The 20747-nt window shown below is 40.9% G+C and overlaps 1 protein-coding gene and 1 long non-coding RNA gene across 2 annotated transcripts in view; one reads left to right on the top strand and one right to left on the bottom strand.

Moving 5' to 3' along the window:
• PPM1H (protein phosphatase, Mg2+/Mn2+ dependent 1H) overlaps window positions 1-20747 on the bottom strand; it is a 125114-nt gene that overhangs the window by 19362 nt on the left and 85005 nt on the right. The window contains exons 5-6 of the mRNA XM_017822175.1: window positions 19326-19410; window positions 12257-12375 (exon numbers count right to left, since the gene is read on the bottom strand). Coding sequence (XP_017677664.1) covers window positions 12257-12375; window positions 19326-19410 — 204 coding nt within the window. The remainder of the gene's footprint in view (window positions 1-12256; window positions 12376-19325; window positions 19411-20747) is intronic.
• On the top strand, window positions 2378-8623 carry LOC108500847. The gene is made up of 3 exons (XR_001876021.1): window positions 2378-2434; window positions 6388-6436; window positions 8383-8623. It is a non-coding gene; the product is annotated as an uncharacterized LOC108500847 (long non-coding RNA).

Here is a 20747-nt window from a genome sequence, read left to right as displayed (position 1 = left end):
TTTTCTGTAAATAATTATCCATTTCACCTAAAGGAAAAGTGAAGATGGAGAAATACCTAACATACCAGGCTGCTCCTATTGCTTGCAAAGAAAGAAGTGGACTGCAATAACATCCTAATGAGGTAAGATATGGTTGGATATGGTAGCAGCTATACCATAATACAGTGTCATAAATAAACCAACTCCAACCAACCAACCAACCAAAACAAACAAAACAACCCCAAACCCGTCAAGAAACTAATCAATGCCTATATTCACACTGTTAACGTGAAAAGATGAGCAACAACAGGACATGTACACAGTCATGGTGTGAAGCAGCTTTCTGATCCTGTTCTCACCTTCCAGGACCACTTAAACCGAGACAAGCTTCATGTGCTGAAGAGTCTTAGGATATTTAGTGCTCATTTGACCTTGACTGCAAGGTTGTCAGAGGTTTCACATTTCACAGCAGCTTTCCCATGGACAAGAGACAAGAGAAGTAAATGCTCATGCTCTGATTCTGTTTACTGCATACCTGCATACTCTACCTTTTACACATCCAGCTGTTGACACTGATGAGGTGAGAAGGTTAGCAATTTTGCCAGTGAGGAAAAAAAAAAAAAGATGACAGTCACTCTCATAAGCTGTAGAGTCCTGTGGTTTGTGTAACACATACCTGAGCTGAGGTACTGGGGTGCCTCTTTCATGAAAGCACATTGCCCCAGAGGGGCATGCTTTCCTTCACAGGACAAAATTGTCCCTCCTCAGCCTTTCCCTGTATGTTGTGCTTCCCTCCTGGCTCATCCATGCCCAAAGCCCCTGGGGCAATACTAAAATCATCCCCAGTGCAGCAGCAAGTGCTCTCCACAGAAGTGGAAGGGACTTGTGAGAGGAGGGAAGGTGCTGTGGCAGGTCCCCTGCCAACACTTCCAACCCCTGCTGTGTAGCTCCCCAGCTCTCCAGGCTGGCTGCTTGAGCTCTGGGGAGTCACATTTGATCAGGTTTAAGCAATGTTAAGACCATGACATAAACCAGCAGGAAATTAAAAATTAAGGGTGAAATCCTATATTGTAATTGAACTGCCCCCTGCTTCACCAAAATATAGCATATCCCTGTGATCAATAAATGGTGCTGTACTACACAGCTGTACATGCTGCATCACCCAGGCAAGCCTCAGGCTTAATGAGACAGCACAGACATTTAAGCCCCACCTTTATGTTTCCCAGTAATCACCGGAAGGCTCATATTAGGGTTTTGCGCGTGAGAGGAGGGGCAAGAAAAAAGGGAAATGCAACCAAAATACATAGAAGAAACAGTAGTGGAGGACTCCCCTTCCATACTACAAAACATAACTATGTACAAAATCCCAACACAAAACCAGGTGAGGTTTGCAAAACACAGTGGGTGCTTCATGGGAGATCATGTAGTTAAGAATATTTTAGTATATAACCATAATACCTGGGCATCTCTACAAAACACAATACAGTGAAGGCATTTAAATGGCAATTTGCACTGCAGATGGCAAATAAATTAGCTCTTAAACCAAACAAAGAGGAAGAAAACACTACAAGTAGCCAACATGATAATACTTCCCTGATGTTTAAATCCTGGAATAGCATTTTATTGGGAAGGATGAGTCAGTCATGGACTCTGCTCTTGTTCCTTCCTTTATTTTCAAGAGGGAATAGCTAACATCTCTGCCTCACTGAGTAACTTGAATAGCCTTGTTTGAATGTGGAGCAAAAATTTTACTATCCCTGTCTACTCATGTTCCAAAGCTTCCAGCTGGACCTACAGGGCCGTGAGCCCTGACAAAACCTCCTTGAGGAGTCTGAACTATTCCTTGCATAGAGCCAGATGCGCTCTGACACCAACAAAAAGAATATCAGCTGAGTCTGTTTTGGGCATCAGAGTCAAACGACTAATCAAACCAGAAGCCCGAGAAGACAACCACTCCTACTGGATTTTCAAATTTTGTACATATTTGTTAAAATATGAAACAAAACTAAGATGATGTGATTTAACTATTTGCGGCCCCCTTTTTAAAGGAAAAATACACCTATTCTTTACCAAAAAACTATATTATCTGCAAGATAACTACAAATACTTAAGATCAAAGCCCTGTAAGTAGCCAAAAACACGGACCAAATTTATCTACCTCTCTCCCCTTCTTCCTTACATTCTCCTGCATAACACCTCACAGCGACTGCACTTTAGGAAGAAGGAAAAGTATCATTTAGGTTGGTGTCCTTCAAAGGAATGGTCCCCACTGCTGAGTCTAGCATCTTTTATGGAACCATTATAAGGAGCACTGACTCTAGGGCCTTCAACTGTGACACAATGGTGCAAGCACGCTGGAAGAGGCCTTGTTGCAAGGGCTGCAGCTAACTTGTTCCATCAGGAGATTAGGAAGAGCAGCTGGTTAGCCTGTGACCTCCTCAAGCTATGCATCTAGGTGAGGGAGGTGCAGAGAGCTACAGTGATTTGTTTTGTGGTTTCTCACAGGAAGTCACCTCTTGGGCTCAAAACTTGGGTGTCAAACTCAACTCAAACATGTTTTCTGTTGCTATTGTCTGAAAAATTATTAGCACTGAAGAAACAATGCTCAGAACTGCAACTACAGCAGCAGAGCTGGCACAGACACACTGAAAAGCAACCGGAGACACACTAGAAAAGTACCCTTGTCCTGCATTACTAGAGAAACAGAATTAATAATATACGAGTGTGTGGTTTGCTGCAAGAGAAGGATGAAGGACAGCTTTTCAGCTAGCAGCTCAGCAGCTGCACAGGGGAGATGGAAGGAAGGAAGCTATGAAGTTCATTTTAATTTATGCCCTGTGAAACCTCCTGTACTTTGTGCATGGGTTTATTTCGCACAGGCTACAACCTTCTGGACTATTTCCCTTGATTTTATGTGATATAGTTGCATTTATACCTTCATGTGCTGTAGGTATATCAAAGACAGACACACAGAGAACCTGAGGGGATGGTTTGGCTTTCTAAGTGCCTACATGGCCTTATTCAGCCCTCTGTGTAATTCAAGCTAGCTCACTGTTCTAAAAACACAATGTTGCAACCCTCCACTCTCCCTTATCTTCATGGTCCACACCCCAGGAGGTTTCGGTGGCCACCGGGGCATGACAAGAAAGGTTATAAAGACAACTCAATGCTATTGCTTCCTGCTCTGAATGAGCCTAAATATTGTTAAGTGCTTCTGCCACGTAAACCTCTATTTTTCCAAATGGAAAAGCAGGGGGAGCAGAGGGGGCAGTAGAAAAGGCAAGCTTCTACCCAGCTGAATCTAGCTGTATTTTTTTCAGTTAACTTCATTTCTTCTTTCCATTTCAAAAGAATTATGAAATGTTACTGCTGTCCAAAAATACTGAACTAGGGCTTGACATATGTACCACCCACAAAGTTACATTTGGACTCAGGATCAACATTTTGGAAAACCGGGCCAAATCGCACCAGGAGCCAAAAGAGATGTCAGAACAAAAGAACTAGGACTGACATGATGTTACTCATATGCTAACTGGAATCTGCTCTAAATGCATGGTGAAAAAAATCACCAGAAGCTGCTAAATGCACAACACAATCTATGGAAGAAGTTTCTTACAGTGTTGAAGTCATTAGCAGTGCTTTAGGTACTCTTTAAATAAAAGATTATCAAAGTTACCTGCATATTGCTGGGTCAGAACTTGAAAAACCGGTAAGCTCCCACATGCAGATTTCAGAGCCAAAATTCTAGATAATATCTTACGTGTTATGAGTTCTCCTGTCATGAAATTTATTCTTAACATTTGCCTTCTGAAAGGACATATAAATTCTCATAAGAGTAGAAGTTGTTGATGACCCAAACCCAAATCCATACTATATTTTATTTCACAGCAAACTGTGTAGGGTTCCTGGTCATGAAAAGTATTGCATTGGCATTCCCACACACAACAGATGGTGGTGAAAAGACAATCTACCCCTGACCTAGAAGGTTCAGTTCTGTGCACAACAGGGGAATCCAGACTCTGTGCTCTGCTTTTCCATGGCACTTGGCTTTAGAAAGTTTGCCTGTGTTTCACATCTCTGCTAGTGACACCTGACAGTAAACTGAGAATTAAACCTAAGGAAGAGCAAAAAAAAAAAAAAATCAACATCAAAGGGCTTTAGCTTGAAGCACAGAATAAACCCACTTGTGGCAAGCAAGCAAGAGAAAGTACTACTGCTTCAGAAACGTCCTAGTTCATACAGAGTACAAAGATAAAAGAATCTCTCAAACGATTTGTAGATTTCGTGTATTTCTAGCACCGCTTTGCTACCTCTGTAAAAAACCCCAAACCTAGGACCATCCCCAAACATCCTCCAGCTGACCCCACTCCCCCCTCACCCAAAAAAACCCAGCTCACAACAAAACTACCCCAACTATCCAAAAACCTCCTCCCCAAGCTCAACTCTCTTTGGTCATATCAACAGAAAACCAGGTTTTAGTCCTCAAACAACAAAAAACTTGATAGAAACTCTTTCATTTTTTCCCCTCCCACACAAGGAATCAGTGGATTGGAACTCACCCTTTGGATAACAGAGCTTAAATCACCAGCCCAAAAGGAACTGTTATCTGTACTGTCTATTGAACTATGGGCATTAAACTAGTGTAGTGCTTACTATCAAGAAGAAAAGATGTGTAGTGCAGGTTAGGCACAGAGCCACTGAAAATTATGCAATTTATGTCTCAACCCAGACATAATCTTAAAAAATATCATTATGCATGTGCTTCTGCAGAGTCGGGATCTCTAAATCCATACAGCACTGTCTGATTCTAAGTACCTTCTAGGTATGTTGGCTCTAATGATCCAGTATCTCGGTATCTTTCCCCTATTGCTCTTCTGACACATAGTTTAATGAAGCAAAATTACAATAAACAAGATAAGAAAAGCACACAAACTATAGCAATGTTTGTTAAGAGAAAAGATGATGGCAAACCCAAATCAGTTAAAGACCGATGCACATGCACATGTGCACAAAACAGTTTTTAGAGGAAGATCTACTCTAAACCAAGATACTCTCATAGGGCTTCTTTCAAGTAAAAAAGAAGACATGCAAGTTTTAAAACACACATTATTCCCCCAAAAATTCAGAAACCCCTTCTTATGAACCTGAAACTGTAAAATGCTTCATTTTGCAAATCCCAGTTCTGTCTACCCACCTACAAATTAAAAAAAAAAGAAAAAAATTAAAGTATCTCAGCGTTTGTCAAATCAGATTGGTACGTGAGCTCTGGAGCCTTCATTGTTGGGTGCAGTTGTAAGATGGAGTCTGCATTTCAGAGAGCACCAGCACCGTGTATTCCTGTGGAAGTAATTCCTAAGGAAAACAAACTATCCATCTTGGTCAGCCCATTTTAAAGATTCAAGCACCAGAATCTTTTCTCAGGCGCTTCCTAGAGGGTGGCTGATTTTTTAGTCCACTCACTTCTAATGAAGCATTACAAGAAAGTGATAGAGGAAAAGTCAGGGATAGGATGGTCAAGAATCTCAAGCATCTATAGAGGTCCTTGCCCCAAAAAAAGACAAATCAGGAAAAAAAATTAACTGAGAGTATTTAAAAAACACTCTCTTTTGCTGCTTTTGTGCTTAGGAGGCTGGGAGGGACAGAGCAAGTGCTTTCATTCACTGCTTGTGACCCGTTGAGCTTCCACTACTGAGTAACAGAAACTGTGTGCAGATACTACAGCATCACATCATTACCTCATTTCAGTTTAGTTTCCTTTAGATAAAATAGACTGGGGGCCTTTTGTCTGCCCTTGCATATGTGGCACCTGATCTCGTGCCAAGGCAAAGTCCAAGCAGAGACACACAGCTGTGCAGGGACAGGTCTTAGATGCACTGTTTCCAAAAGGAGATGCTCTTGCAGGACATGACTCAGACCAACCTCATTCTTGTTGCTCTCACTTGGCCCCAGAGAGGCTATTTACAAAGAGCTTTACCACAGACTTAAGTTTTCTCTTTTGTTGCAGTGCTATTACTTTCCTGTTTCTGCTTTCTCCTGCCCCAAAGACACTGGCTCAGCTCCTGTGGCATGTGCACACTCGGGGAAAAGAGCCATTTGTCACTGTCAGGAGACGTGCTGTACACAGCAGGTCAGCTCTCACCTCCTGCTGCTCCTGCAGCAAGGGCTGCAAATCTTGAAAAGATGCATAACATGCACATTGCAAACAGCCATTCATCATCACAGAGCTGTGCCCCAGACACCCAGGCACAACCCAGCAAGCTGCTCTGGTTGTGTGCACCAAAGAGGCATGTCCCCTCCCACTCCTGGCTATCTCGCAATGAGAAACAAGAACAGAAACACAAAAACCAAGGCAAGTGGCTGTGGATGGTATCTGCTGCAAAAATTTTATCTTCTCTCTCTCTCTTCCAGAAAGGCCCAGTGCTGCAAAGGTGTCCCATAATCATTAAATTATGAAAATGTAAGTTGCTGGAAGAAAATTAATACCAGGCATGACTGGGGAAAAGGTTGCTTTCTCGTGAAGTAATTATGAAATTAAAATCTGATCTCTCCCTGGCGATTGTACAAAGGATACGGCTGAGGTCTTGAACACAACAATACAGCGAGGATTTCAGCAGAAGGTTTCACTAGACAAAAAAGCTCAATTAAAAAAAAGGGGGGGGAATGGACGACTTTTTGTAAATTACATGAATTTGGCTAAAAGGCTCAATCAAGCAGGTTTGCAGACTTCCAATTACTTTTTACAAGTTGGAATCAAGCTGTTAGGAAATACAGCTTATCTGAATAAGACTAATAATGCTAAGCTAATTAGACCCACAGGCATTACCCAGCAGATAAATTCAGGCCAAAAAGAGGGACACTGTCACTTTAAATACTGCCTTGGGATCAGTGGAAAAGCTAATGAGGAATGTCAGTTGGGGCTGTTTTATTAGGTGGTTCTCCAGAGACTGTAGCCTGAGGTTTCTGAAGCAGGGCTTCTGTGCTTGATTCAATAAATCAATTTATATTAAAGGAGGGTGCAGCACAGGCGCCAGCTCCATAAAGCATTTCTGTGGCATTTCTCAACCTGCTCAGGCACTCCTTGGGCAGGCTACCTGAATGTGCTGCCAAAGGACATTGAGCTCAGCAATAAAGATAGTGGCCACATTAGCAATATTTGTTCAAATCAGCTGACACATTACCAAGCAAAACATGCACATTGGCTCTCACCAGGGTATTCTGGATCCCCAATAAGTGATTAATGAGAGCCTGGTTTTTGTGAGCCAGAGTTTGAACCGCAGACGGCAAGACAGACTGCACAATGAAAGCAAAAGGCATCCATCCCAAACAAAATAAAACGGCTTGAAAAGTGAAGTTGCTTTTTTAATCAGATGCTTAGAGGCTGAAAGACATTCCCTGTTGGAAAGAAAAAGGCGAGCACAGAGCAGGTTGGCAGCTTTCCAGGCAGTGGACAATATTGACTCTAGAATAAAATGGGTTTTGCTTAGTGCTTGCCTCAGGGCACCAGCTTCCCTGCTTTGGAATAAATCATGCGGGCGGGTGATTCCCCAGCACCGGCTGACCCTCGGGTGGGAAACCCCATGTGCCACAGCACCCCCTCACCAGACACAGGAACATGGAGCTGGCAAGGGCTCTGCTGCTGCTGAAAAGATGGTGCACTCAGAGGCAGTGCCCAATTCCCCTGCTCGCTTCTGCCTTGGGCTTTAGCCCATGGTGTGGTGGGCACTACACCAGCTCAGACAATTTCTGATGGGGTGCAGCTCAAGTCTGTGTGATCCCAGAGGGCAAAGGAAGCCACCAACAAATAAGGTCAAAAATGGACTTATTATCCAGGGCTTTTTTGCCACACTAAAATCAAGTCAAAAAGCTCAAGCCGTGATCTGGAAACAAACATTTAAAGAACTCCACGTCAGTGCAAGCACTAGAAAGGCTACTGTTTTTGTTCCAAGGAAGAGCAAAAAAACTAACTTTGAAACCACCAAAGTTGATGCCAGTTGGTAGTGCATTCTGGATGCCTTTAGTTAAGTGCAGCACTGAATGACTCCTCCAGCCCCATGTAAGGCTGAGAAGGGAACTCTGGTAGGAGCCACAGCAGAGCCACAGCCAGACAGAAAACCAGGTTTTGGGAAGGTGTCTAGGATCTAGTCAAAGCAAAGTACTTCAAAATTGCTCACACTGGATTTACCCACAAGTGAAGAAAATGTGACCAACTGTGTCTTAACTTTTAAATAAAAGGCAGAGATAGAGAGCACTAATTCTGTGCAGTCCTTTAAAGGAGCAGTTATCATCAGGTCTGCTGTTCTCTCGCCATATATTTCTACCTCAGGTTACTCGCCCCCCCTTTTTAGCACTAGCCACTCTCTGCTTACATGGCCTCTAACTCTTCCCTGATACTTCTGTTGCCAGGACTTACCAAAGTCACCAGGACACTTCCCTCTGATACAAGTTTAACCTCTGCAAGCCATGGGCCTGAAAACCCCAGCCCAGAGACCCAGCTGTGAAATACTCTCAGTAACACAGATGTCTGCCAGCAAATTATGGCTTGAGACAGCTCGGAGGCTTGTGCAGCAGGAGACGCTGCTCTTAAGATGCCTTGCCAGCTACAGTACATGTTTTGCAATGGCTGTTCAACCACAATGCAGATGGGGTGCAGGAGACACAGCTCTCAGCTCCCACCAAAAAGGGATTTATTTTAGATATATTTAATACAGCATTATTTCTCATCGCAACTGCCACCACAGAGAGAGGAGAAAGGGTAGGAGAGCTGGAGTGAGAAGGGAAAGGCTAGTCTCAAAGCAGTTACAGGCGGCCTGGACCAGTAATGCAGTACACATTGCTGGATCAGTGGTTGTCCTGATGCTGTGGGGAAACTTGGCAGCTCTGCTACCACTGTGGGCTGTGGAGACAAAGCCAGTGTGGAAATTTCACATGAAAAAAAAAGAAAGAAAAAGCAGAAAGAAAAAATAAAGGGCCAAATGCATCATGACAGACCCAAAGACAATAACCTTTTGTAATCCAAACAAGCTGGTCAAGCCAAGCCATTGTTGAGAATCTGAAAAGCTCCGGAGCAAAGGAGGAGGATAAAAATGAAGAAAAAAAATCATACAGCTTCTAATAGAAAACACAGATAGTATCCTGAATTGTAAAATAAAACAGTTCATTTTCCTGAGGAAATATCAGACCAGAGAGTGTTTTACATTCTCTCACTCAAGGATTTAGTAATTAAGTGTAAGAGTGGCTGTTTCTTCCTAACATCACCTGTATCTCTCTACATGTGCAGATATCAACACACAGTGAGGTCAATGAACAAAAAAAAATTCAGAAAACTGATCATCTGTATTGTATGTGATAAAAGTTCAGCAGTGTTTTAGTGGATCAAGCTCTGGCTGGCCAAAGCTCCATCTGACATTTTCTAGAAAAGGAATATATATGCTAATTTATTCTCCGTGGTAGATAGTGTCCTTAGAAACAAATGCAAAACAGACTTGTCCTTGGCCACTTTGTTCAGTTAAATCCATGAATTAGAAAGGGAAGAAAAGAGAAGCAAAACACTTGAAGTGGAAAACAACCAGTAGGAAACCCCAGCCACCCCAAACATTCACCTCTGAGGGCCCATTAAACTGGAACTCTAATGTCTTGTCCACAATCTCAATCATTAAAATTGACCCAGACTTTTAGATGAATAGTAACTGGCTGCTTCTCCTCTGCTTAAGAGATCACTGTACACAATTCAATGTAATAGAAATACATTGGGTAAATACCTTGCAAAAAGAAATAGATCCTTATTTAGAAGGGCTCTGATTTAGACAAATGTATGGCGATAGAGCAATTCCCTCATCATTTTATTGTCCTGAGGCAACCAAACAAAGAGGTAACTGATGCACTAGCTGTGAGATATGGAGCAGTTAAAAGATTCAAATTCTTTTATTCAGGAAAAAAATGTAGCCCCCATTTTTCATTTCCAGCCAGAAGTCAAAAGGAACAGCAGGGAGAGAGAGCCTCATCACAGTCTCCACATGCTTTTGCTTGGCACAGACCACTTATTTCTGGGACAATACTGCAATAAATTCAGACTTAAATTTTCAAGTCATAGTGCAAGCATTTATTCCAGAGTAACTGCTTGCAGCTAAGCACATTTGTACTCAATTGGTGACAATTGCTGCACTGACCATATTAGAATCTGTAACTGGATCAACATGTGTCCTACACTTCAGGAAATTCATAAAAAACAACAGGAAAGAACTGTCTTCTCCTACCCACTATATGCTAGAGTTAAGAGAGTTCACACACCAGTACTGGAAAACAATACTCTAAATCAGATCTTCCAGTTCAACTTACTAATGCTCTTCTACCTTACTCCTTATTCTACATTTAAAATTTGAGTTTCTTCTTATCTGTTTTCTTCTAATGCCAAACAGTATTAGCTATGCAATAACCATTTTGAATATGCTGAAGTGCTATGCATAGATTCATAAATGAGGTAGAAACTGATATAAGGAATTATTTCTTCTCTTAATTTTTAACCTTTCCATTTTAACCATTCTGTACGAATCCCAACATTCTGCTGGTGATTTGGTCTGGAAAAATCATGGTAGTAAGCACATCGAGCTTCTTGACATGGCTCTCATGGTTCATTTGGAACCTCTAGTGTGCACAAACATCTTTTTCCTCTTTGTGCTTTACTTTGTATTTATCCCCACCAAGTTTGATCACTGTGATGCCCACCCACATAAATCACTTAATTCTTTCCAGTTCCTCATGGTCCTTCTTGTTTAATAGGAAAAGGGCTGTGGTGTTACCTGCTACTGCTGCAGCTTTACCATTCTAGACTCATTTCTTTTCCAGACCAGTAGCCAACTGGGAAAATGCAAAACAACTCCCATATCTCTGAAGAAACCCTCTTTGCCTTCCAACTATGATAAAAGAAATCTGTTCTTACCCTCCTCTCAGGAAGTTCCTGGCCCATTATACTTCTGTAGCTCTCCCCCAGACTAGAAGGCTACATTTTGTTGGTTTTTTTTTCCCCAATAGCATGTCACAGCTTGAAAAAGAACTTTTGGAAGTCTACATGAAACCATTCTTTATTGATGCCTCCAGAGACATCAGGGAGTTTAACAAAAACCCTCCTTTTGCAGAAATTGGGAGAGTGTCTCATGATGTTCCAAATGTTTTGCAGTCTAAGTCCTCAGTTAATCCAATGTTCTCATTCTGTTCCTATTCTTTTTTTCATGCCTGTAGCCTTTTTAAAATGTGAAGTCATCATTCCCAGGGTGAGACTGCATATTCTACTAGCAGCTGTTCAAGATGAGAGACAATGATGGTTATTCCCAGATTTACATGTTCTGCACAAACACTCCCGATAATATTAAACTTAGATCATTATTCTGCCATTAAAACATCATTATATTTATGGTCTATAAAGTATGGGACAAATCAGAAGTGATGTGGAGCTGTTGTTGCCAGTGAGCATACAAGTTTCCAAACCTACAAGAATTCAGGTTTTATTTTTTAACCCCCTCTATTCTTCCTCAAAGGACATTTACTACAGAGGCTAAACCACAGCATCACGGAAATGAAGACCATTCGCATATATTGGGCTTTTGCCTTTATAGGTCACACACAGAACTCAAAACAGCAAAGATTAGGGCTTCTCCAAATGAGTGGGAGTCACTTGAGAAGGAGCCTCTTAAACCAATAAAAAACAATGAAGATGTTTATCCAGAGACAAAAAAAAAAATAAATCATCATTCTTTCTGTCTTCACTTCTTTAAGTCTATGTTGTTCATTCAAACCTTTTCATTTTGGGTTGGTTATGACTTTTGTTCAGATAACCCCATCTCTAAAACAATTCCTCAAGGAATTACCCAAATCAGGGGCCAGCTGCACTGGAGTATGGGAGGCAACTCTTCCCTTCTGCAAGCGTTCCTCAGCATGCAAAGGCATCACAGCCCAGATTCTGATCCAAAATTTACAAAGAGCTACTTCCAAGATAGGAAAATTGTTTAGCTTTCAGAAACATTCCCTGGCATTCTCCTTTATGTGTTTGCTCTGCTTTGAGTACTCCCACATTAAAACAAAACAACGTCCTGGCTCTGGGGGAAGGTCAACTTATTTGAAACATTAACTTCTAAAAGAAAGATACATCTGAAAGAAGGAAATGCCTTTTCTTTTAGTATGCAGGGGTGCACCTCCATGGTTGACCAGTTTACACTAATCAAAGTCAAAGCAGGCATTGGTTAGGGAGAAGGCTCACTCCATGCTGAGAAGGACACATTCTTACCAGCCAGTCATGTTGAAGTCACGGTAGAGCATCCTCTTTCCAACTTCCTTGCGCTGCACCCTCCGTGGAAACTCTAAATGCGTGAATTCATTTCCCAGCAAGTGGGGCTGCATGTAAGCCTGTGGGCAGAAATTAAACCACAGATACCACATAAAAAAAGACATTATCTATTTTTAATGAGGTAGTATTACCATCCCTTCCTGCTCCCTTCCCACACAAATTCCAACCCTTCCTCCACCCTTCTTTTTAAATAAGGAAGATGATGTGCTCCATTTCAGCAAACAATGTGCATATACACCAGTTCTGACCCTGCCTGGTGTCCAACAGCAGCCTTATAAGGAGCAGTCCTCTTGCCCTCAAAATCATTCAGTTCTCCCTGCTCTTCAAAATTTGGGATCTCTACAGTACACTTCACCTGCTGACCCTGAAGGAGTCTGCAGGGCTTTGTAAAACAGAACGTATTTCCTTTAGTATGTTATCAACCTGAGAGAATGAAATGATCGAATATAAAGCCATGGAGCAAGCAGAGACTTGGAGGAGTGCATGTGGAATGAAGCTGAAGCTTTTTGACTCCCAGTTCAGCTATGCCAACAACACACACAATCCACAATACTACCACACTTTAACTGTCACCACCTCAAGAAAAACGTCCTCTTTTACCTGCTCAGTGTGCTGCGCCCCATCACACGTGATACTGCAAATAATCACAAGCTGCAGAGCAATTTATTGTCTTGTTTCTAAAAACTATTTCCTTCATGCAAAATAGACTTTAAGAAAAGCAGCAGCAGTTTTGTGTCACAACCGCAATTAGCATCTTTGATGGTTTTAATGTTCAAATGCTGTTGCTTTACATTCTGGTGTACTGCTCTTCAGATGCTGGGAGGCCTCTTTGCCAGAGTCATGCCTAAGGCTCATGTTCTCCAGAGCTGACCATACTGAAGAGCATCTCGAGGCAATTTGTCCACTGTCTAAATTTTTGGATTGAATTTATACACATATCACTCAACACAATAGGTTAATTCTAAACATACTCTATTTCTTGTTTCTGAAATAAACCTCACTCCTTTTTCTTTAATACTTTAATAAAAAAGCCTTTCTCCCTCCTCGAAGCCACATTGTGAGCAAGCTCTTGTGAAGACACAGTCAAATTGGCTCAGGAACTGAAAAAGTTGCATTTCTTAACTTTTTTGCAGGTAACTCTTTTTCCTTATCCAGCCAGTTAAGGCAATAAAGTCTGTCTTATCTTCAGCAGCAGCTGCCATCAAGGCAAGTGAAATGAGCTGGGTTTAGTTTGTGGGTTTGTCATAAATCCAGTGCTCATCAAAGGTGAGCAGCAGGAAGCAGTGGAAGCCCTTATTGATCTACCTAGCATCTATCATGCAGATAGTTCACAATAAAATATTTCCTGCACTTAAGGGCTGAGCCTGCTTCCACTCGCTGGATCAGGCTCAACACATCACAATACTAATCTTCTATCAGCTTTTCCCTGTTCCTGTCACCAGACATCCTTCCAGAAAACACCTCGAGCTCAGCTGAAACGGGACTGAGGGAGATTGCTGTGTACAGCCAACAAGACTGGATTCTGCTTTCAAGAGGTGGCTTTCAAGCATGCAAGTGTGATCTTGACATTGTGATCCCTTTCCGGAGCAGGAGCTCCAAGAAGTTCTCTACGTACAGTTAAGGGAAATACATTTTTTTCCTGCAGTCTACAGTCAGCCAAGGTCCCCTTCTCCACCCAAATATTGTTTTCAAGGATCCTCTAATTGGATCACTGTTCCTCATTAGAAAAGTGGTTCAGAAGCATGAATGACTTTTGAGAGGTCCAGCAGTATTAGTCCATATGAGGCTTTTCATATTTTCAGAACTCTGGACTCTCTATTTAAAAGTACATGTAAGTTTTTTATTTTATTTATTTTTCCTCCAGTTGCAAAAAAGATGGAACACTCCTAATGATTTGATGCATCACAACACATGAATGGTATTTGTTGTTTGTATGACAACAAAGAAGTGGATGTTTTTGGTATTTTTTTTAATTCTTTCTAGTTTATGATATTGTAAACAATGAAGTGCAATTCAGTTGCTTTGAAAGTGCAATTCAGTTCACTTTTAAAAATGCACAGCCTGTCTTAATTAAAACATTACAAACCACTTCTAGCTAAAGACTACTTTTGCCTGCCTACAAAATGAGAAGTCTTATTTAAGGAAAAAAACCTTAATAGACATCAAAATGAAGTTATCTAAACTTTAGATTGTGAGATTACTTACTAGTCTGAATCACAGGTCCAGAAGAAAAACAATACAGGTTTTTAGCATTTTTCCACTTGAAAACAAGAATTTCCTTTATTGAAAAGGTAAAGTGATGGGGAGAGACTGCATTTCATAAAGATTTACTCAGATGGAAAGTCTGAGGTCACAACTGAAATAAGATTAATAAAACTGGCAGTTACCAGTGGACTGCTAATGTTCAAATAAGATTTCTCTTCCATGGCCAAGCCTCAATGCTTGACTTACAATCTAGGGATCTTAACTCGATTCTAATATTTTTGGCGCCAGTGAAACAGAGGGAAAAGAAAAATTTGGAAGCTTCTGGTGTCTGTGATCTGAATTCTTATGTGAAGAAATGGTGATTTTTGTTAGGCTTTGCTTTATTTCTTAATTCTCCATGTTTTTTACCCTTTTTTTGAACAGTTATTTTTGATGCTTCACTGGTAATTCTACAGAGAGAAGAATGTTCTATTATAAAATTCAGCTGTGACTTCCAGTTGGTTTTGTTGAGAACTGTTCTCCATTTACTATGAGGCAAGACTCTTCTACACCTCAACCAAACCACGCTGGGCAGCAGAACTAGAAAATAAATAAAAAGCAACACTTTAAAAACCTACAGATCTTTCAAGAAGATATACAAGTAGACAACACAAAATTCCCTCAAGTGATCAAATGAGGAATATAAAGGGTAAGTGAACTAGCAGAATTTCACCTGTGATGAGGTACCATATTTTCCATGTTTTAATTTGTTTAGTCTCAATTTGCAAGAACCCCAGATCAGAAACATCACCCAGAGAATTTAAACTTTAATAAAAAGAGTGACTATCAAACACCTTCTTTATGAGCTAGGTTCAGACAACATTGTTATTCTGTGTTACGGAATGGGAACATTTTCCATATTTTCTCTTTCAGAAGCTATTACAGCTTTTTGGTATAAATCTGGCATAACCTGCACCATGTGTTTTTGTTACTCTGCCATTTTATGGTGTATTTTGTGGCTGGATGTACTACGCTCAACATTAGTTGTTTAAAATGGATTTTGCTCAAGGAAATATTAGTCACAGTTCTTTAAAAAGGTCATTTACTTCCTGCTGTGTTTCCTGGTGATCAGAAAAGCAAACATGAAATTAAGATAAACTTAGACTTGCACACTAGCTGTCAGTGAATTAGATTGCAGGAAACACAGCATGTATCTTTTTTTACCTCAATAAGGCCTGCTGATGTCTTTCCCAGTTCCTCCAGTACGCACTGCACTGGAACATCACTGGCAACAGTGGCTTTACTGTATTCTGTGTTATTTTCAGAATTCCTGGTTACATCAACTATACCTTAAAGCTTTATACTCTTATCATACTGTGCCCTTTTCTCCAATAGGATGTTCTACTATATGAAACTACCACTCACAATGGCACACACAGCACAATGCACCCAGAAGTTTTGCACATGATTCTGCCATTATCATATGGACACGTTTAAGCAAAAGAGAGATTAAAACTAAAGGAAGTGGTAGTAGAAGGAAAGAGGGAAGTAGAAGCCAAATCCATCCCTGGATTGGTCTCTCATCTTATGAAAGACCAGGACCCTTTTCATAGAAGCACGCATCTTTTATACCACAGCATCATGCAATGTGTCAGATGGCCAAAGCAATCCTACACTGGGTGATGCAGGGAGCCACAAGCTGTAAGAGAATTACATCTGACCTGTAACTGAAGCATTGACTGGACATTTAGGAGATCTAGGTGCATTTCTTTTTCAGACTCAGATTGCCCAGGCATCCTTCAGCAGGTGAGTTAGTATCACTTTATCCTCATCTGAGTAATGAAATAAGAATAGGTCCTCTTTGAGCCCATGCCCATCTGGGCTCATGAACCTTTGTTTGAATGGTGCCAAACACAAAGAGCACCCATGGCTCACTGCCGCTGGTGGTCACCCTGTCTCTACTGGCAGTAACACCTGCCCTGGTAGTCATGGTGCACCATCTTTGGTGAACTTTTGAGGGGCTGCCTGACTACACACACAGCCACGGTACATGCTAACACCACGGAGAACTCACATGACATCTTCAATGAGCAACTTTGATAATTAATAGAAGTGCACCCATCTGCAGCACACTCAATTCATCATTCATTTAAAACATGTTTTCCAAGGTAATAAGTAACAAAATCTATGCCATTTACTGTTGCAATTTAGACTATCATGACTGAAATTAATAGTCTCCTCAGAAGATGAAAGAAAAATTCCTTCTGGCAGTCACTGCCTGCACAACTGCCAAATGTACCAGAGCAATTCCCAGTCAATACTGGATTTTGTTTTCCCTCAAGATATACCGATACAGAAAGCCAGGGCTTTTCCCAAGGGCTGTGTGGAGCTTTCCTGCTACAGTGCTAAAAAGAAAAGAGACACAGAAATTCAAAAGAAAAGGAGGCTTGTGAATTCCTGCCAGTGGGAGGAAACAGCATGGTGCACTGAACCTCTACAGAAGCTGAAGGACCAAGGGAAAACTGGTGCAAAGCTTTCACACCTATGTCTTAAGAAGTACTCTCTGACTGAAAGATTGATTGCCTTCTGCAATACTCTCACAAGTTGCCTGACACAGAAATCTGTCTCTGCCATGCGATCTGCCTGAAATTTGCAGCTGTATGCTGTCTTCCCACTGCCCTCCTATGGAGTGATGACCATGCCTAGAGCTGCTTAAAAGTCCGAATGATTGGATAGTCAACTTGTTCTTTTAAGGTTTCCATGCCAGAGGCCTATGCCCAAGGCCATTCTTGGATGCATGGCAATAAATGCGCATTAAAATGGCAGTCAGATAGGGAAAATATTTGTTTCCCTTCCCTCTCAGTTACTTAATCAGTACTAGCTGAAGCACAGTTTTGTGTAAGACTAGGCTGGAGGACTTCATATAGAGATATTCACATGACCTGAACAATTCATTATCCTATGGATTTCTTTCCACTTGGAAATTAAGGCTCAGAAAAGAGGACCTAAATGAAATTCCTGTGTGGCTGAAGCAATCAATAGCCACTAAAGGCAGAGGAAAGCTCCTTCATCCTGATTGTGCGAACAATGTCTACTGCACAGGGAACCAAGGCTCAGTAGCCTGCAGGCGGTAAATCCATACCCTCCCTTTACTTGTGCAGTAACTTCCCCACAGTGAACAGTATCTCTGCATTTACCAAGTAAAATATGAACACTAAAATGATTAAGTGATTTTCTTCCTATTGTGCAGGAAGAGCAGTGCTATACGTTTGAAGCAAAGAAACGCAGCTCTAACTGCAAATAAAAAATACATCCAAAGTAACTAACTTTTAGACAGGAACAGCAGAAGAGAGATGTTCATGGTGGAATAGACTGATAGCAGAACCTGGGGACAGACAAAGTGAGTAAAATTATTTGGTTTCTAATCAGCTAGACAGATGCAACCTCTGGAGTGTAATGTTTATGCCAACCTTATAAGAAATTTGGGGTCATCTTTTTTTTTTTTTAACAGAGTAAAAATGTTATTTATGGAATATGATGTTTGAAATGATCTCTAATTTTGTTTCACGCTCTTGCTGTCTTGCATGTATTCTCTTTGAACATGATACCCACAGATCTGGCATATTTGTTATATATAGAATTAAAATAAACAAACAAAGGTAAAGGAATTTTCCAGAGCAGAAAGAAAACAGCAGAAATATTTTTCAGATCAGCTACTGGTTTCAAATACAAGCCAGAAAGGATATCAAAAGAGAAAAACAATCCTTGTAGGCAATATTTTATCTTGTATTTCCTACAGAAGTAGCAGACTCCCTAGATGCTAAAGATACCTTTTATTTTAAAGGCTAACAAATTATTTTAAATTTAACTGAACTGTAAATATTTATTAGGCCTCTTTTCCATTTTTTCTCTGAATATGAATACTCCTAAAAGCAGTTTTCCCTCTGAAATTTTCAGCTTCAAGCCAGTGAACCTGAGGAAACACTTAAAATTTTTTCTTTGGAACCTTCCACCCCACCTTTTAACCATCAGCATTTTGTCTAGTTTCAAACCACATTGCTTGGGCTAGGTTGAAGAAAACAGACATGTTGAGACCAGGGAATCCCACTAGCCTTGGCCTGTCCACCTCAAGTCAGGCAAGGCTGACAGTGAGCCTGCCTTGGCCAAAGCTTAAATTTCTAAGAGGAAAAAGCAGAAGACCAGAAGAAGCACAAAATAAATTTCTCAGCCATGTTAGGAATGACATTTTGACAAAGAGCCAACCAACTTCAACCAACCAATCTGACCACTGATGAAAAACTTTAAAAGTAACAGGATTGTTTGCATGAAAAATAACACTATGCATTTTGACTTATGTTACTTAGGCAGCTTATCAGCAAATACAGCCTGGTGTATAAAGCATCCCATATATCCTCAGATAGTCACCCTCTCCCAGCTTTATGGGTGCTGCTACACTAAATAAAAGCAGTCTTTGATCACCCATCCTATCCTGCAGCTACTAATATTCACTGAGATCACCTCTAAATTGGACATATTTTCCCTGATCAAGATACTACCAGCATACTATTGGAATAAATTAATCAAACTCTGCAATATCAATGGTCTTCATGGAAGAGATAAGACTCCTTTCACTGAGATTTGCACCACCAAGCTTTTCTTCACTTTTTCTGATGGCTAAAAGACATACATCATCAGTCACTGGTGTTCAGTGAACACACCATCCTTCACTGAGCCACAGTAACTCGGCAGCATTTCTCTGAGCCTTAGGTGTTACTGGGCAATGCTGGTCATCAGCAACACCTGCTTTGGTCCTCAGGTCTCTTACCAGATACTGAAGTCGCTGGCGTTCAGTCTCTGGAGTGAATTCTGAAGACATTGGAATGACATCACCATTTCGGATTATTATAGCCCTGTAACAGTAATAGAACGTCATCAGTACAGAAAAAAAAAGTAAAAAATACCCAGGAAACCACAGGGTACAGTCACACTCTTATTCTCTTCAGAATCACAGTCAAATAAAGCCATTTCTTTTCTACTGAGGTGGCCAGCAGAACAGGATAATAATTTCTGCCCTGCATCCTTTAGACTGGATAACAAAGTATATTTGCATAAGCCAAGTTCATTTCAGAGCTCACAAAAACATCCAAGCAACAAAGGCAAGAGTTATTTCAGTTGATATCTACAGGGTATCCTTATTAAGTGAAATGCAGACACCCAGAGGAGATGCGCAGAATCACTGATTGTAGAACAACTCTTTGCAGATTTTAATACCAGTTGGGGCTGACACTGTCTAAATGACTGGCTTCAAATGCCTCATACAAGCACTTTCCAATTACTGATTGGTCATATATCACATCAGAACATTTCTACACCAACAGCAAATGGAAATAGCAAAGTGAATCCTATTTAACACAAAATTAACTAGTTATCTGCCAAAAGATGACAGGTAATGGGATGAGCATAGATCAGCCAGGGGATTTCAGGCACACTTCTGCAAATCACAGAGAGGAAATTCTCTCAAATACCTGCCTGTTGCCTCTTAACAATCTGCTATACTGCATGTAAAATATGGTCCAACCCTTCCCTGGTGTAATGCCACTGGCTGGAATACAAGTCACAAGAGGGGAGAATTTACCCAATATTCCTATTGCATTCTGCAGTCATGTATTCACTCAGAGAATCACATTCCTTTATCTTTCCATTATTTAAGCAGCTCTGTAAGTATAGTAATGGTTGGTGCTTTTGAAGTGCTGCGTAAATTAGATATCATCTTACAGACTTTAATGCCTATTTTGGAGCTTTTTCTCAGCCATCAGGAGATTAATTTAGTGTTTGGATAGTAGCAGTGTACCATGTCTCCTCTTGAATTCAGACAGAATCTGGTGTAGCTAAAACAAGCATTTGCCACTTGGACTCCAGTTTCTCTGTGTTTTAAATGGCCTCATTTCTGTGATCTTTTCATCCCATTGGTGTGCTATTTACAAGCTAGCTTACTTCCCTTGATAATTTGATGAATTTGCTGTCATTGCTTCTATGCCAGGTGTTCTGATGGCACTGTAATCCAACCAACAAATATGGTAGGCACACGAAGACTGAAAACTTAAACCTCTAAACTCAAAACATAGGCAGCTTGAGAAAACCAGCTCAGGTACAAACCAAGTTGGTAAAATTAGTGGCTCCAGGTCTTGTGGATAGGTCATTGAAGTAAAATTGTCTCCAAATGGTCATCTACTATTGCTAGTATGCA

Source organism: Lepidothrix coronata, unplaced genomic scaffold, assembly GCF_001604755.1.
Source record: "Lepidothrix coronata isolate B3197 unplaced genomic scaffold, Lepidothrix_coronata-1.0 Scaffold95, whole genome shotgun sequence".
In the NCBI taxonomy this organism is placed as follows: domain Eukaryota; kingdom Metazoa; phylum Chordata; class Aves; order Passeriformes; family Pipridae; genus Lepidothrix; species Lepidothrix coronata.
This window is presented reverse-complemented; position numbering and strand designations above follow the sequence as displayed.